Source organism: Oryx dammah, unplaced genomic scaffold, assembly GCF_014754425.2.
Source record: "Oryx dammah isolate SB20612 unplaced genomic scaffold, SCBI_Odam_1.1 HiC_scaffold_12, whole genome shotgun sequence".
NCBI classification, from domain to species: Eukaryota; Metazoa; Chordata; class Mammalia; order Artiodactyla; family Bovidae; genus Oryx; species Oryx dammah.
In genome coordinates this window covers 5,095,867-5,112,925 of record NW_024070196.1, presented here as the reverse complement: position 1 = coordinate 5,112,925, position 17,059 = coordinate 5,095,867, and the positions used below count along the sequence as shown (strand labels likewise).

General features: G+C 42.2%; 1 protein-coding gene across 4 annotated transcripts in view; it reads right to left on the bottom strand.

Moving 5' to 3' along the window:
* Positions 1–7,658: 7,658 nt before the first annotated feature.
* Positions 7,659–17,059, bottom strand: part of TMEM154 (transmembrane protein 154) — a 52,139-nt gene continuing 42,738 nt past the window's right edge. For all 4 annotated transcript variants that reach the window (XM_040251444.1, XM_040251443.1, XM_040251445.1 and 1 more), the window contains one exon: positions 7,659–10,256. In XM_040251444.1, coding sequence (XP_040107378.1) covers positions 10,241–10,256 — 16 coding nt within the window. In that variant the 3' untranslated portion in view covers positions 7,659–10,240. The remainder of the gene's footprint in view (positions 10,257–17,059) is intronic.

The following is a 17,059-nucleotide window of genomic DNA, read 5'->3' as shown; positions in this document are numbered from 1 at the left end:
CTGGGTTGTGGTACAATCAGCCCTCACTCACCTGAGAACCATTATTATTCTTAGTAAAAGAATCACTGACTTTCTTCAAGGTAGCAATGCACACATCTCAAAGGCTACATCCTCAGCTTAACTTAAAGCAAGAGTCTTCTTGTCTAAGCTTTGGCCAGTGAGACGGAAGTGGACTGGGCCTCCAGGGGAGTCTGTTTCACCTCTCCTCCTTCCTTCCTGCTGCCAGGAAGACAGCTTTGATGACTGGAGCCCCAGCAGACATCTGAGACCAAAGGCAACTTTGAGGATCGAATCCACACACTAAGAACGGTGGCACAGAGAAGAGAAGGAGAGGGCGGGCTCAGGGGCCATGCAGCCAGCAGAACAGCCTGGGACTTCTTACCTACAGACTCTTTTAGGGGAGATAGAAAGAAGTCCTTACAAATTTAAGTCTCTGTCTTTTGGATGTTTTTGCTATTCTTTTGGAGTTATTTGCTGTTCTAAACTAATTCTCACTAATATACCTACAAACTCTTCATCCTTTCTTTCTTTCCTTAGCTGTAATATTTCCTTTAAGTGTTAAATGTGCTATGCCCTGCTGGACAAATTCATGACCTTCAGGCCCTCCAAATCAATATGTACAACGCTGGGTTCATAAATGACTCCTGGAAACCTTTTATCCTATGCTCCCTTTCATAGCAAATGTCAGCTCCTCTTTTTCTGTCATTAGTGTTCAAAAGTTTGCATTCCTCCTAATCAGTTATCAAATCTGGTAGTTTCTCCATTCACTGATCTCATGTTTTGAGGGCGTATTATCTCAAGAGATGCTCAGTGCTGGGGTACGAGAGTAAGCCAAACAGATATTTATCTGTTCTTATGATGTGTACAATCAAGGGCAAGCATTTATCTGTTCTCATGGCGCTTATCATCAAAGCGTTAGTTGACTAATCACACAAACAAGCGAGTGCTACCAAAAAAAAGTGTGCTGACAACACAGAGTGAGGGCCAGGGAAGGCTTCAACTGAGCTGAAACCTGCAGGATACGTGGGGCCTAACGTGACAGTGAGCAGGGAGGGGAGGGGCCCCAAGGAAGGAGGAGCAGCCTCTAGTCCATGAGTGGAAAGAAGGCTGTTGGCTGGGGCACTAGAAGCCTCAAAGGATCCGAGAGGCAAGGCAGGAAGCAGGCATGACGAGGACTTAGAGCCTCATTCTCACAGGAAGCCATCCACAGGGTTTTAAGAGCAAAGAAAGGGAGGATTTTGCCCTGACCAGGTTCTTCCTAGTTCTTCCCTCCTCTTTTCTTAATTCCTTCTGCTGCGACACATGCTCCCTAGTACCTGCTTCTCTTCCTGAACTTTTTTAAATTGACTCAGCCTATTTATTAAATTTATTTAACTATTTATTAAACACCCATTATATCTAAGTTGTTACATACTCCTAAGATTGCCTATATAATAATGTATGGGATATAATACAGTGAAGATGCAAAATGTGCTTTTAAACAAAAATGAAAAATAATTTGATCAGTCAACATGAAGATTTTACTGCTGCTAAGTCACTTCAGTCGTGTCCGACTCTGTGCAACTCCATAGAAGATTTTACTAGGACATTTAAATAATTATGAAGTTAGGATAGATATTATTGCCTGAGAGGTAAAATTGTGTGATGTTAATTTAGCAAGTGAGTAGTCATACATTCAAAGTCATAGTTTGCTATATATTGATTAAAATGTTACAGTACGGATGTAATCTTGGCACTTCCCTGCAGTAAATAAATGTATCATATGGAGATTCACTGTCTCATGTGTAAACAGTATTCAGTGGACATTTAATGTATCCAAAAACTTATTATGCACTTTCATATTCTTCTGCTATTACTTCTTAAATAACTTTCTTTTTAGTTTGGAAAAAACTTCAACTTTCAGAAAAGTTGCAAAGATAGTATAAAGCGCTTCCACATGAGGACCATGATACATTTGTCAAACCAAGAAATTCTCATTGACTGCAATGACATGTTCTTGAATGATCATCTGTCGAAACCTTCTGTCCTTCACGATTCGGTTCTGAGTGACCTGAGGTGTTGCCTGGTCTGCCATCCCCAAACCATCTTTGCTCCTGTGTCCCTGAGCCCTGATCCGCTGCTCCTCACTAGAAACGCGTCACTTTCCGCCTTTGGGCAAAAGCCTTATCTCCCGAAACAGCTTGATGGGAGGATTCTGGCTTCCGTTCTGCACCCAGTAGGTCACGCTGTGTCCCGCTTAGCGCAAGGAGCTCAGTGAATGTCAGCTGAAGGAACAGACGAATGAAACTCAAGGAAGTGGGCAAATAGCAGCCAGCGTCACACTTGCAAAATTCCTACGAAGTCAATAAAAACAGTACATCTACGGGGTGCCCATGGTGACATACAGGCTAATTTTGGAGATGGATGACCTGGGTTCACATCCCAGCTCTACCATACACCACCCGTGTGACCACAAGCAAGTTATCTCCTCGTTCTATGCCATCTGTAAAATGGGGGTAATAATATACCTGCCTGAGCAGGTGAGGGAGTTAACTCCCACGAACACTTAGAAAAGTACCTGTTACAGAGGAAATGCTCAGTAAAAGTCTTCATCATCACCCTGTCATGCTGACTTAGGGTGAAACTCCCTTCATGAGACCTGCCTTCTGTGACCCAGTGACCTACAAAAGGCTGCCTGGGGCAGGAGCCCTGAGCAGCACGATTTCCCACAAGCTATTCAGCTGGGGAGCCTCCCAGCAATTCTGTGACCTGATAAAATGAACCTGGCAGGTCTTTCATCTTGCTTCATAGACTTCCGGTTTGTATTGTTTTAGCCTCCTCCTTAAGGACAGAGACCATAAGTGTACCAGCCAGCAATATACAATTCTTAACACTCTGCAGCAGGCATTCATTGTTCAGAGCATTCATGTGGATCAACTAGTGCGGTCTTCCCAAAATCTCATGCAGCGACAGGAGCACAGGGATGTTAAGTGACCTGCCCAGAGGCACACAGCCAGCATTTCAACCCAGGCAGCTGGCTCCAGCAGCTCTGGGCTTCATCTTGCTGCTCTACTTGCTGCTGCTGCTGCTGTTGCTGCTAAGTCGCTTCAGTCGTGTCCGACTCTGTGCGACCCCATAGACGGCAGCCCGCCAGGCTCCCCCATCCCTGGGATTCTCCAGGCAAGAACACTGGGATGGGTTGCCATTTCCTTCTCCAATGCATGAAAGTGAAAAGTGAAAGTGAAATTGCTCAGTAGTGCCAAACTCTTAGCGACCCCATGGACTGCAGCCCACCAGGCTCCTCTGTCCATGGGATTTTCCAGGCAAGAGTACTGGAGTGGGGTGCCATTGCCTTCTCCGGCTGCTCTACCTACCCTCCCATAATAGACACTCGATACATGTTTGCTGAATAAATGAATCCCAGGGCATCTTCAGGGAAGACTTCCAGTATTTTCTTTATCCAAAATTTCTGACTGGCTTCCCCTCTCACTGACCCTTCCAAACTCTCCAACAGGAGCTGGTAAGTGTGCCTGTCCTTTTAAGGAAAACTCGCTCCTGCTGGCTGTCTCTAGGGAGTCACCCCATGAACATCCCACCGAGGTCCACCCCAGGCCTCTTCTCACTTCTTCTTTCTTAGAAAGCAGATTTTAACTGGACTTTATTTTCAATAGCTTTTTCCTTTGTCAAAGCTGCGTGCATTCATTGTGAAAACTTGGACAGTGAGAAAAGTACATGAGAAAGAGAATTTTACATGGAGAATATTTTTGCTCTTTATTCCAAATCTTCTTTAATGTTAAATGATCCTTAGGGCAAGAAAATGAAAAGAACCTGAGTAATTAGATATTATGCATTATGGGGAGAGAAGATATTTTCTGTTCTGTCTTATTCTCATTTAGTTTATCAGGGTCCTGACAACTGCTTTAACCCTCTCTGATCCTGTTGTAAACAGTGACTTCATCCACAAGGTATATGCAGATTTCCAGAAGTTTTCCTTCTTCTCTCATTGTCTCTGAAGAGAAAGGGGTAAAATAAACTGCCTGCATTACATGTAGAAAAATCTATATATTCTGCCTTATGGAGCAAAGCTTTGAGGGCCTCTTACTTTTTATGTTTGTTTGTTTTTCAGTATCCGTTCTCCTACCTAGATGTACACCTAAATATATTGTCAGCTTTGCAACTAAATTTCAAAAGACATACTGCAAGAACATCAATGTAAAATTAGGATTTTTCTATGTTTTTGTTCTTAATATTTCTGCCTTGATTACTGAAAACTTACCCATTCTGTTCTTTAAAAAACAAAACCTTATATTATAAAGGCAATGGATATTTGCTGCAAAATATTTAGAAAATATTTTAAATGCCCAAAGAATGTGAAAAGCATCAATAAATCCCATCCTGAGAACCTGGATGGTTCTGGAGCTCTGACTGCATGGGTAAGTGGATCAGGAGAGAGGAACATAACCAGCGGTGAATAACCACGTCCTTGGCTGGGCCGGAATGCCCCGGTCTGGTCACAGAACTCGGATTCCCCATGGAAACTGCCTCCCCCACATCCTCTTTTCCCTAACCAACCAAGTCACCAGTCAACCACCCCCCTACTCACCCACTCATTCAACCAACCAACCAGTACATGAACACACATGCACACACTCCAAGCCACGTCAAGAGAAAAATTGTCCATCCCAGTCAGTTCCAACCCCCATCTTCACAAGGTTGGACATAAAACTCCAGCGGTCCAGTCTAATTCTTTCTGGAGGACTTTTCTTAATCAGATGCAAGGAAAGAGACTCCCTTCTACTCTGATGGTAACAATGGAAGGATGAGCCCTGGAGCCACTAGCTGTGGAGAAAGTTGGTCTCAGAATGAAGGAAATATAGGAAACTGGAAGCCTGGATGTGGGGCCCCCTCCTGGTGTGCCTCATCGCACCAACGCCTGCCTGTCTTCTGCCTCTCCCCAGTTTGGATCTGGAGTCCGTATGCTTCTTGCTCTGAGTGGGACATCTTATTACAGGAACCAAGAGTCTTACTTAAACAAACACACCAGCATTTAAGGAAACTAGGAAAAGTATATTTCTTCCTTTCCAGGAGAAGCATCTTCATTTATTTCTGGGCCCCACCCTGTCCACTCCTCACGTCACCACTCTCGATGTGGGCAGAGATGCAGGTGACCCGCCACCTCCCTCAGCTGGCCTGTCAGCTCTGACAGAAGTCAGGGGACATGCCCCGCGCCGGGAACACGAGCCCTCTTCCAGGGTCTGCTGTGGATGTGTATTTAACATATACATGGTTAAATATGTATGTATAGATTATTCTCCCCTCAGCTGCATAGTTTTTGATAAAAATAAGTAAGTACATACATGTGTATAATCCAAATTGCTCATTTAGCAGTGATATACTGAGAAGCATTTCTAACTTTAATTGAAAAGCACAAGATAGAAGGAAAGAATGTTTTCTACATGAATTTTTATATAATTAATTATACCAATATTTAGAATAAACATTTATTTACAATGAGATATTTACTAAAATGCTGATGACTAAGTGTAAAGAGGTGAATTACGCCTCTTTCTCAGCATGCAAAGTGGGAAACCCTCAATCAGTTGTAAAACTTTGATAGCTTTGCAAATCATTCTGTTCAGTAGTAATGGGTCCATTTCTTATATGAGGCTTACAAGGTAGAACTTACATATTGCTGGGACAAATGCCAACTGATAAATATGATATATGATGATCTTACTGACCTCTTGAGAAAATACTTTACACGGCTTTTGAGAGCATCCAACAGAATTTTGTTTACATTAATCTTATTTTTAATTTTAAAAGCAGGATACACATATATTAATTATTGCTGCTGCTGCTGCTGCTAAATCTCATCAGTCATGTCTGACTCTGTACGACCCCAGAGACGGCAGCCCACCAGGCTCCTCCGTCCCTGGGATTCTCCAGGCAAGAACACTGGAGTGGGTTGCCATTTCCTTCTCCAATGCATGAAAGTGAAAAGTGAAAGTGAAGTCACTCAGTCATGTCCAACTCTTCGAAACCCCAGGGACTGCAGCCTACCAGGCTCCTCTGTCCATGGGATTTTCCAGGCAAGAGTACTGGAGTGGGTTGCCATTGCCTTCTCTGTAATTATTGCTAGTCTATCATATTGTTTTTTAACTTGTTGAATCACTACCATTCCTGCTCTTTCTGAAAACTAACATTTATTAAACATGCAGTTTTCCCACGTTCCTTAGTTATTTGTAATTTCAGGGATTTCACCTAAGTCAGAGGAATACAGAGATCAATCTCTACTGGTCTTTACACTGGAAAAGACAGCGCTTACTGTTTGCAGTATCTAGAGACTATTAACTGAGTCCACGCAGACCAAAGAATTAAAAAATGTAAATGAGCTTTTTGTAAAAGAGTCCAATTATTTCCCTATACCTTGGCTTCCCAGGTGGCTCAGCGGGTAAAGAATCCGCCTGCAATGCAGGAAACACAGGAGACATGGGTTCGATCCCTGGGTTGGGAAGATCCTCTGGAGGAGACAATGGCACCCCACTCCAGTATTTCTGCCTGCAGAATCCCATGGACAGAGGAGCCTGGTGGGCTACAGTCCATGGGGTTGCAAAGAGTTGGACACGACTGAAGCAACTTAGCAGGCAGACAACAAAGGCCAGTGATAATAATGTGATGGGAACGAAGGAGGATGATTAACTGAGCCTTCTCCACCTGGAGTCCAACTGGCAAGGGGCCCCATCCACCTTTGCGTGTCATAAATAGTTCAACATATATTTCTAATTTTGTAGAACAATGAGATTAAAGCCTTCATGTGACTGTTAACACTTTGCTTTAAGTATTTAACTTCTTAAAATATAATTTCAAAAGGGGCTTAGAGCATCTATTGAGTTGATTAAAAAGGTTTATTTCATATACTTGTATGTATTGCTATCTCATGAACATGATATATTATTTAGAAAAGGACAAAAACCAAAACAAACCAGAAACCTCCCACCAGATATCTAAAAATAACCACCCCCAAAAGGACTAAGAGGAAAGTAAAATTAGGGTGTCAGACAAGACAGTATCAAAGATAATGTCAAAGAGCTGTTCAAAAAAATAAATCATTCAGGCAATTGGTTGGTGGTCTTATGTAATTATTACCAACCAATTTGATTACTTCCATGCCACATTAATATACCATGATCTTCTGGTTATCGTAAGATAGAAGAAATATAGTCTATGAAGCTACTCTGGATTGCTTATTGTAGATCTAAATGGAAAACCCAGATTTCATCCTGAGTGTGAAAAAGCAGCATGTGTAAATGTACTTCAGTAGAAAATGTCAATGTTTTCCTCACAGTGAGGATTTTAGCCATCTTCCCAGTGTGAAGCCACATCTTCTCGCTCTACTATATTCAGAATTTGTACAATTCTGATAGAGCTGAAACTAATGTGTACACTTCATATTTACTCAACGTAAGGGCCTTCTTTCAGAGATGGTGAAAACTGAGAGTTTAAACAACCAAAACAAACAACGAGACAGATGTGTGTTTTAAAGTGCCTCTCTACATTGTCAGAGCTATGAGGGTGATGAGAGGAGCCCATCACCTCTTGGATGTCAAGTCTGATGTGAGCTGTGTGCTCAGTGTGTGGATAACAATGACCTTCCCAGAGAAAGGAGTCACGTCACTGAGTTTAGACTGAGGTTTTCATACCTTTATTACCACAAGTTTCCTGAGGAGTTCAACGAGGCAACGTTGTTAGCCTAACTTGCTTAACATGTTCAAAACTGCAATAACATGTAAACATCTTGAAAATATTCTAAAGCCACATTATGCTCTGATTGGCCACCTAATTAGGGCAAGTTATTAAGATTTTTACTAACAATAATCTAAAACATAAAAATTTAGTTTGGGTTAAAAAACAGTTCTCAGAAGGACCATAACCTATGCCTTTTGATTGGATAGTAAATAAAATACACAGATCACTAGAAGCGACCCTTGGCTGTTCTGACCCATACTAACGTCATACATCTTGCCAGAATAAACTATATTTTTAAAAGTGCTTTGCACATTGTGCAATTAGAGGGGTTAGTACATTTTTCAGATATAAATTCAATGACATATTGCTGAAGCTGGCTTCTTCTGGAATTTGAAGTAATTTCACATATGGAATAAGAATATTTTTACCATATTATGAAATATTACTTCATCAAGCGAGATTCCAAGAACCCTCGTCCTTCTCTGAACTGCTAACGTCCATTATTTGATAGGGTTGGGTGATGTTTGCCTACCTAAGCGTTCAGCAAAAATCTTAACACAGCTAGCTAGAGAGAGCAGAGACTCTGCAGAGAGTTAAAATGTTGATGAGAAACAAAGAAATGAAACAGGCAGAAATGACGATTTGGTAAAATGGCAATTCTGGCATAAATATCTGAGTCACTGTGGACCACAAGTTGAATACGAATATGCAAACAGGGGACTTTCCTGGCAGTCCAGTGGTTAAGGCTTTGCCTTCCAGCACAGGGGTTGCAGGTTTGATCCCTGGTTGGAAACTAAGATTTCACATGCCTCTTTGGCCAAGCATACCCCCTAACCAAAAGCATAGAACAGAAGCAATATTGTAACAAATTCAATAAAGACTTTCAAAAATGGTTCACATCAGAAAAAGACTTTAGAAAATATGCAAAACAAAACTGCCATATTAGGATGTGCTAAAAAGAATGCCACAGACAGATCTGCTGTGGTTCTGTACCGTGAAGACTGTTTTTGGCCAAAGCTCTGCACAGTCCCAGGATGGCGTAAGAGCAGTGGTTAAACACAGCCAGATAGTTCTATTTTTCAGTGGCGCAGAAAAATCTCCTTAGCCTGGAACTCTGCTTTTAAAATTGTGGGCAGAGTTTAGAAGGTAAGGGATTCTGGAAAGGGGGAGGGCAGTTTGTGTCATGCCTTATGGCAGCCTTTCAAACACAAGACCCCAAATTCAGCAGCAAATGTTTGGTGACCCTCAACCACGCCACCCCACCCCGCCTCAGTTTATGGGTGGGGAGTTAAAGACCATTTTCATTCTTTGTTTCTTTCCTGGAATAAACTACTGGGTGCTGTGGAAGAGCTGAGGAGGCCTAATTTGCTAGATTGCTTTAAAGGTCAGAATTGGAAAATTAAGGATTAAATGGAGATTGATTTTACGTGAGTGGGAGTGATAAAGAGGCCCCTCTGATTTTGTGCCATCATTTCTAGCAGGAGGATGTCAACAAATATCACGTAGAATGTCATCTCTGACGGACAGGTGTTGGCCTCCTGGGGAGTGGTGTTGAGCACACCAGACCTGTCCCGGGAGCAGGAGAGGTCCTGAGTGCAAGGAGAGGTCCCCGCCACCTGCACAGAGAGAGCCTAATGCCGTTCTGTTTGTTCCAGATGACCTTAAAGATCTCCGGGACACAGAAGGTGACAGAAGAGGCCCAGCTGCTCCCATCTACCCACACATCACACACCAGGGAGGTGTGGCGAGGACAAGGAAGAGCCAGGGGGAAGTGGAAATAAGCAGCTGATTTTAGCTGAGAAGGAAAACAGTCGGTTTTTCATGGAAAATTCCCATTTCTCTCTCACCCGGCCAACTTACGGTCCACACGTCACCAAACAGCATCCCTTTGACTGTGTATCTCACACTGCGTCTCACGGCAGGCAGGAACAAGCTTACCACCCCCCTGGGATGGCGTACACATTGAAATACTTGCTTTGTTTGCTGTCTTTTCCATGACATAACTCATCTTGAGCAAAGTTCCTGCTGAACGTAACTGACCTATCAGAGGACTTGACTAATCAGAAGAAACTATCCAGCTATTTAGGTCTTAAGGTGACCCAAGGTGACCCAGAAGGAAACCAGAGATAAGACAGTTTCCAGTTTTGTACTCAAAGGAATGAAGCAGAAAGGTAACAGGGACTCAACATGGCCAGAGTGGTGGTCCAGTCCCCAGAGGTCGGCTGAGCGGAGGGAACACCCCGTGGTGAGCGCTGACTGCACCTCGTGGTTCCCCCACCCCCAGCAATGGATGGCATCCAGGCCTTTGCCCAGCACTTCTCAATCAAGCATTCTTCCAAGTAAAGGTGATGTGTTGGGCGTCGGAAGAGTAGGCGTTGGAAGCAACAGCAAAAGGTTCTTGTGTTTACATTGATTTGAAGTTAATTAAATTCGGATCCTCTTCATCCTCTGTTGGCAGGCCCAGCGGGCTTCCTCTGGGGCTGCTTCTCTTGGAAAGCATTAGCACCATTCAGTTTCAGGATTCACTGTCACTGTAAAAAAGAGAACAACAGTATATTTCCAAGAAGTTCCTGAGAGCTGGTCACTCAGCTATGGAGGTGACTCAAGAGAGTATAAACAGTCAGGGAGCCAGCAGTGTCCAGATTACAATTTCCCAAACAAAGGTCGGTTTGGATTTTATATTTGAACCCTGAGGAGGAAATCTAGAAAAGCCAAGACATAATCCCTAGCTCTTGCAGTAATATCCCTCCCCAGGGCTGACACAGAGAGAACCAGATGGAGCTGGGGTTCCCCCTTTAATTAAATCTAATCCCATTTCTATGAGTAGATGCCAAACTGCCTTTTTCTTCCTTTAGAAAAAAAATTTCCATGTGTTCTTTTCTCTCAGAGCTTGTGGTCCTGGCATGGTTTCAAAAGCCCGTTTTGCTCACATCCACAGAGGATCTGGCTTCTCGGTGCCATTTAGAATTCAATCACCAGGCGTCTTGGGTGTGAGCAGGCGTAAGCTATGGACGTGGTGTCTGCACGTGGCCGTACCGGCAGCCGCATTTCCGCCTGTGTTTCTAACGTGGCTACCTTGGCCACGTGTCTGGCTGAGCGGCTCTTTCCCAGTGAGACCACACTTCCACCCAAGTCTCCTGGAAAGCAGACCATTCGACCTCCTCACGCCCTTCTTTTTTTTACCTTTTGTGTCCCTTCAACCAAATTCTAGCATGTCTCCACTTAAAGTGACCTGTGTCTGAATGACGACCATCAGGACCCGGTGTCACCTTTGCTCAGAGGCGTGGGAGGCTGCGAACGATCGTGCTCCCCAGACTCTTACTGCAGTGCTCACCTGTGCAGTGCTCACCAGGTGTTTCCAAAAGGTCAGTGGAGCAACTTGATAGATGACAGACAGATAGATGGAAAATACACAGATCCAACCAAGAAAGGGAAGGGGAGACCTGCCTACTTGTGTCTGCGTCTGTGTAGTGAAGGCAGGGAAGAAGCTTGAGAGCAGGAGGGCTGATCAAGGGGAAAGAAGGGGGAAGGTAGACATGGGGAAAAAGACAACTTCTGTAGCAAAACTTATTTCATGGAAACCTGATTGACAATGAAGACATTCTTTATCTGAAGAGCAGACGTAACAACCCATTTCACAAGTCACCCTGCACACCTCTTAAACTAGGCAAGGAGGCCTCATTTCTTGGAAACTGGGTGGTAGCAAGATAATATTTCTAAGATCCAGGAGTTCATCTCTACCGAGCATAAGTCTCTGGATTACATGTTTTTCTTTTGCGCCTTATCTTGACATTTCAGCTACTCTAAGCAGACCAAAACACAAGGCTGTACAGCAAGGGCCACAATCCCTCTTTTGTCTACATGACTGATCTGTGTCCAGCAGTTACAAGAAAAGTGATTTTTCAAATTAGTTATATTATTATAACTAATATATTACCATAAAACCAATCCATATTCATTGTTGAAAATAGAAAATACAAATAATATAAAAGTACTAACAATCTCACTACAATTAATGTTTTGGTGTTTACATCTCAAAATATTTTTCTGTGATAATGATATACATATTCTTATACAAAAATAGAATCATAGTATGCATATTGAAATATAATCTGCTTTTTCACTCTCATTTATCTATACACCTTTTTCCTGGCTAATAAATATACCATATCTTTTAGTGACTACAGAGCACACTTGATTAAAAAAAAGTTAGGCATACCCTTATTGTTAAACATTCAAGCTATTTCCAATTTTTAGTTTTCATTTATTATAAAAATTGCTATATCTTTGCATGCTTCCAGTTGTTAGCCTTGCATAAATATCTAAGAGGAATTACTAGGTTAAATGTATGTAGTTTTAAAGCTTAACCAGTCCACTGTCAACCCCCTTCCCTAAAAGTTTACCTTCTCCTGACACGTTCCTTTAGGGAAATATCCTTTCCCCAACATTCTCTCTAATATTATTATTTTCAGTTTTTGTAAACTTAGTATAATATTTACCTCAATGTCCTCTTGTGTTACTTTTTTGTGTTACTAGGAAGACTAAAGATTGTTTTCAAGGCTGTGTTGGTAATTTTAAGTTCTTCTGCCAGATTGCTTATTACCATTCTTTGCTCATATGGGACAATTGCCTTCTTATTGATTTATGTATTAGCAATAGCAGTCATTTTTCTTCATCACACATACTGCACATGCTTTTTCCTAGTTGGTCTTTTTCCTCCTACTTTTATTTATTGTGCTTTTTAAAAAACTTTCAAAAAGTAATCTTTATGATTTTTAAAAAGACTGGCTACAGAAACAAAGAGCATTGAGCATATCTATTTATCTTAAAGTAATGTCATTCAAAGAGCCAGGAAATTTTAAGTATGTTAAATTCTGTTTTTGCAATTTTGACACATTTATTCGTGTTTTTTTTTTTTTTAATGTAGTTACGTCTATTCCTTTCTGGTACAGTTTCTGACTTTTCAGCCAGTCCACACTTAACAATTATAATAATATTTATCTATAATTTTTCTGAATTTTTCCTTTCTTTTTCACATTTAAACTTATCTGGAGTCTATTTTAATCTAAAGTGTGAGTTCTAAATTTTCCCTCCAAATGTTAGTCAGTTGTCTTAAGACTAGTTATTAAATACTCCACTTGCTATGATTTGCTACTTTGAGAGTCTATTAAATGCTTACATATACTTGAGGCTGTTTTGAATACTCTATTCCTATGAAGAAGGCTGAGCGCCGAAGAATTGATGCATTTGAACTGTGGTGTTGGAGAAGACTCTTGAGAGTCCCTTGGACTGCAAGGAGATCCAACCAGTCCATTCTGAAGGAGATCAGCCCTGGGATTTCTTTGGAAGGAATGATGCTAAAGCTGAAACTCCAGTACTTTGGCCACCTCATGCGAAGAGTTGACTCACTGGAAAAGACCCTGATGCTGGGAGGGATTGGGGGCAGGAGGAGAAGGGGACGACAGAGGATGAGATGGCTGGATGGCATCACCGACTCAATGCACATGAGTTTGGGTGAACTCCGGGAGTTGGTGATGGACAGGGAGGCCTGGTGTGCTGCAGTTCATGGGGTCGCAAAGAGTCAGACACGACTGAGTGACTGAACTGAACTGATTCCGCTAAAACTTCTTATTTAGCTCTAGTGTACACAGTTTTAATTATTGGACATTTTCCCTGCAATTCCACCCACCTATACAGGATTGTTCTTTTTTCTTCTTTTAGAATTACCCTGGCTATTTGTGCCCAAGTATCCTTCTAGATGAAATGCCCACTGGGCTCTTTAAGACACTAAGTTGACTCTAAACGTAGATTTTTCAATGTTGAGTCTTTCGTTCAAACACAGTATGTCTCTATTTGTTTAAACCTTTTATGTTCCTCCATAAAAATCTGAACACTTTCTTTTTCTAGTACCCCATATATCTTTTGATTAAGCTTTTGCAGGAGATTCCTCTTCTTGGGCCTCTTTCCTGGTTGAGCCAATGCTCACAGGGGCTTTTAGAGCACAGGGTCAGGTGACCAGAGCTTGAATCAGGGCTCAGCCACTTCCTTGGCTGTGTGACCTTGGGCAAGCAAATATTCCTCAGCTCAAATTTTCTGATCTCATCTCATCTGCAAAACATACTAATAATACCATGTACCTTAGCGGGGTATTAGAAAAAAATCAATGAGGAAATGTAGGTAAAGCTCAATACCAAGGGCCTGACCTCCAGACACAGGAACCTATGTTCTGATGGTGAAGATTCTACACTAGTGAACGTTCATCCATTAAACCTGACCTTGAACAGTGTTTCACATATCCAAAGGCTTTAAGAAACTATCTTCCAAAACAAACTCAATTTCTTTTTGGAAAAAATAATTTTATCTTATTTACTTATTTGACTTTGGGTTTTGCTGGCCTTCATTGCTGCGGGGGTTTCTCTAACCACGGCAAGCAGGGGCTACTCTCCAGCTGCACTCCATGGGCTTCTCATTGCAGCGGCTTCTCTCGTCGCAGAGCACGGGCTATAGGGCAAAGGGTTTCAGCAGCTGTGGCACTCGGGGTTAGTCGTTATGGCTCACAAGCTCCAGAGTACGGGCTCAGGAGCTGTGGCACACTGATGTAGTTGCTTTGCGGCATGTGGAGGCTTCCCAGACCAGGATCTGAACCTGTGTCTCCTGCATTGACAAGAAGGTTCTTTACCACTGAGGGAAGCCCCCAAACTTGCAATTTCTGAAGAGAATGTACTTCAATGTGGTTTGTTTAGAACACTCTACAAGGATCACAAAGACTTACCATGTGAGACTGTCTACCAACCAGAACCCATTCACTTAAAGCATCAGAGAGCACGAGATTCTATGCATGATATTTACATGTGTAGCTTATGTGCTTAAGGATCTGGGCACTGTGACAGCGTTCCAGGCAAGCCACACCAGAGACAGTCCCAGTGGGGATACAAGTTGCTTCAGCTGTGGGGCATCAGGTCATTCCTAGGGTCACAACTCTCACACAGGATTGCTGCAGGTGGTGTGAGGACCATCCAGCCTGTTAGCGCGTCAGCAACCTGGACCTGGCCCCCACCCACCCCCGAGCCTGGAGGCATTATTCTCTCTCCTGCTCATTCCTTTAAATGTGTTCCCTGCTGTTTCTGTGGCTATTTATCATCTCTGTGAAATGATCGAATCAGCCCAGGCGTTTTCAGTTCTGGCAAATCCTAGAGTTCCCTGTTAAAAATATCTTGGCAGACTGCCACGGAATTGCAACAAACAAAACCAGTGATCCTGCTTCAAACCTCTATTGCTTGCCTTGATGGTAATTCGTATGGTTTTAGTCACTTATCTGTGACAGAGGCATGAGTGAGTGATTTTTCTCGGAGTGTTAGATAGGTATTTTAAGAATGTGGGACAGCTTTCCCAAAAGCTGTATGGTAACAGGCCTCCAAACTCTAAAAACCAATTGAATTGATTAAAAGCATCATCTGGTGATTTTAAAGAAAGCATTGAATGGAACGCCACCAGTCAAACGAGGAAGCGTAATTCTGACACCTCGCTTCCTAACTGTCCTTTCGTTGCAGTCAGGATCTGTTAAGCCATCTCTGCCCTTCTGACCAGTTTATCTTGTAACAGTCCCTCTTTCTGACAGCAGCCAATGTTCTATCTCCCAAGATGCAATAAACCTAGGCTAAACCTTTCTCCAGTTATGATGCTCTCTCATTTGGTTTTGAGGGAGTCCAGAGTTCAATTTTCGGACACGACTGAAGCGACTTAGCAGCAGCAGCAGCAGCAGCAGAGTTCAATTTAGCACGAAATCATGTAACAGTTAGCTCATGCTCTCTTCCTTTTCATCAGTAGCGCGTCCCTTCTCCTTCCCGTAAGAGGCCTGGCCCGGGGGGAATTATAGAGACACACATCTGGCTGACATCAGAGCCAGACCTAGAACTGCGCCAAGACATATAGATCATGTCCACGGTGTAGACCCAATCTGGGCCGCTGTTCAAGCAAGGCTGTGGTTGATTGAATTTAGTACGTCTCCTCTCACCCACCACACACACGTATAAGACGCGCACACACACACACCTGCAGGTTAGCCATCTCATTTGAAGTTAGCATACTGCAGGATTATAAACTGCTACTTTGTACCCCTCATGATACTTAGCTTGGATTTGAGGGAAATCAGTTGGCACTTAATATACTTAATGTTTAATACTTGTTGACTTTTAAATGACTTTTGGGACTAGAGAGAAAAAGAGGAAAGAAACCCATAAAGTAATTGGAAGTGGCCACAGAGATTTACTGCAGTGGAGAGCCCAAAAGAGTTCACACAGAACTGCTGCTTTGTTGCAATTCATGGTGCAGTCTTGTCAATGACTGCACTGCACGACGGATTCATTGGCCACCAAAGACTTCCATTATCAGTCTCGTGGTGGCTGGCTTTCTTGCTGCAAAGGGTTCTTTTAAAAAAAAAAACCTCTAATTTGTCTTTTCATTTTTGGAATATCTCTTTTAACTAATCAAAGAAAATGAAAATGTGATTTTCAAAGAAATTCTCCTCTAGATAGAGCGTCATCATAAACTTGCTGTGTAAACTTGGACAAATTACTTAACCTCTTTACGTTCCAGGTTTATTCAAACAGATTATTTCATTTTCAGCTGGTTGTCTTGGCATGATGTGGACTGTGCCAGGCAAATATTAGGCACTCAATAAATATATCATGAAAAACTACATCCATGATTGTATTTTCTCAAAAAAAAAAAAAAGGAAAGAAAGAAAGAAAGAAGAAAGAAAAACAAAGAGAAGGGAAGAAACAGGAAAAGTTAAAAAAATTCTCTATTAAGCTAACCTGGATTTTCCTGAGAAATACTGCAGTGATACATTTTTACAACATTATTGAGCTCAGACATGAATCATAAAATGAATAACAGAATTATTTCAAAACCAGAATATTGTTACTTACCCTCTCTGACTTGGTTAATTTCCTAGGGAGTAGTACCTAGGCATCTGACATCTAGAATAAATGTCTCATTATTTTGTTATTATTGTACTTTCAAAATTATAAATCTGCTTGGATGAAACCAAATCTAATTTCCCCCTAATCTTTCCCAATGCTGTTACTCAACGTAAAATCACCACTGTGGCCAACAGGCATAAAGGGAAAGACGACAGGCACTTGGCTAATATTTGCAATTCCTTCTCTGTGATTATTCACTTACGCTTACAGAGACAGAAACACCAAGCTTTCAGGAAATTGTCTGGTTACAAAGGCCTCAGAAAGAAGGAAGAGGCTGCCCAGACTAAAAGCACCAGGATGAAAGGAAGTCTATCTTGCTTTTGCCACCATCCAGAGGTATTCAAAAAAGT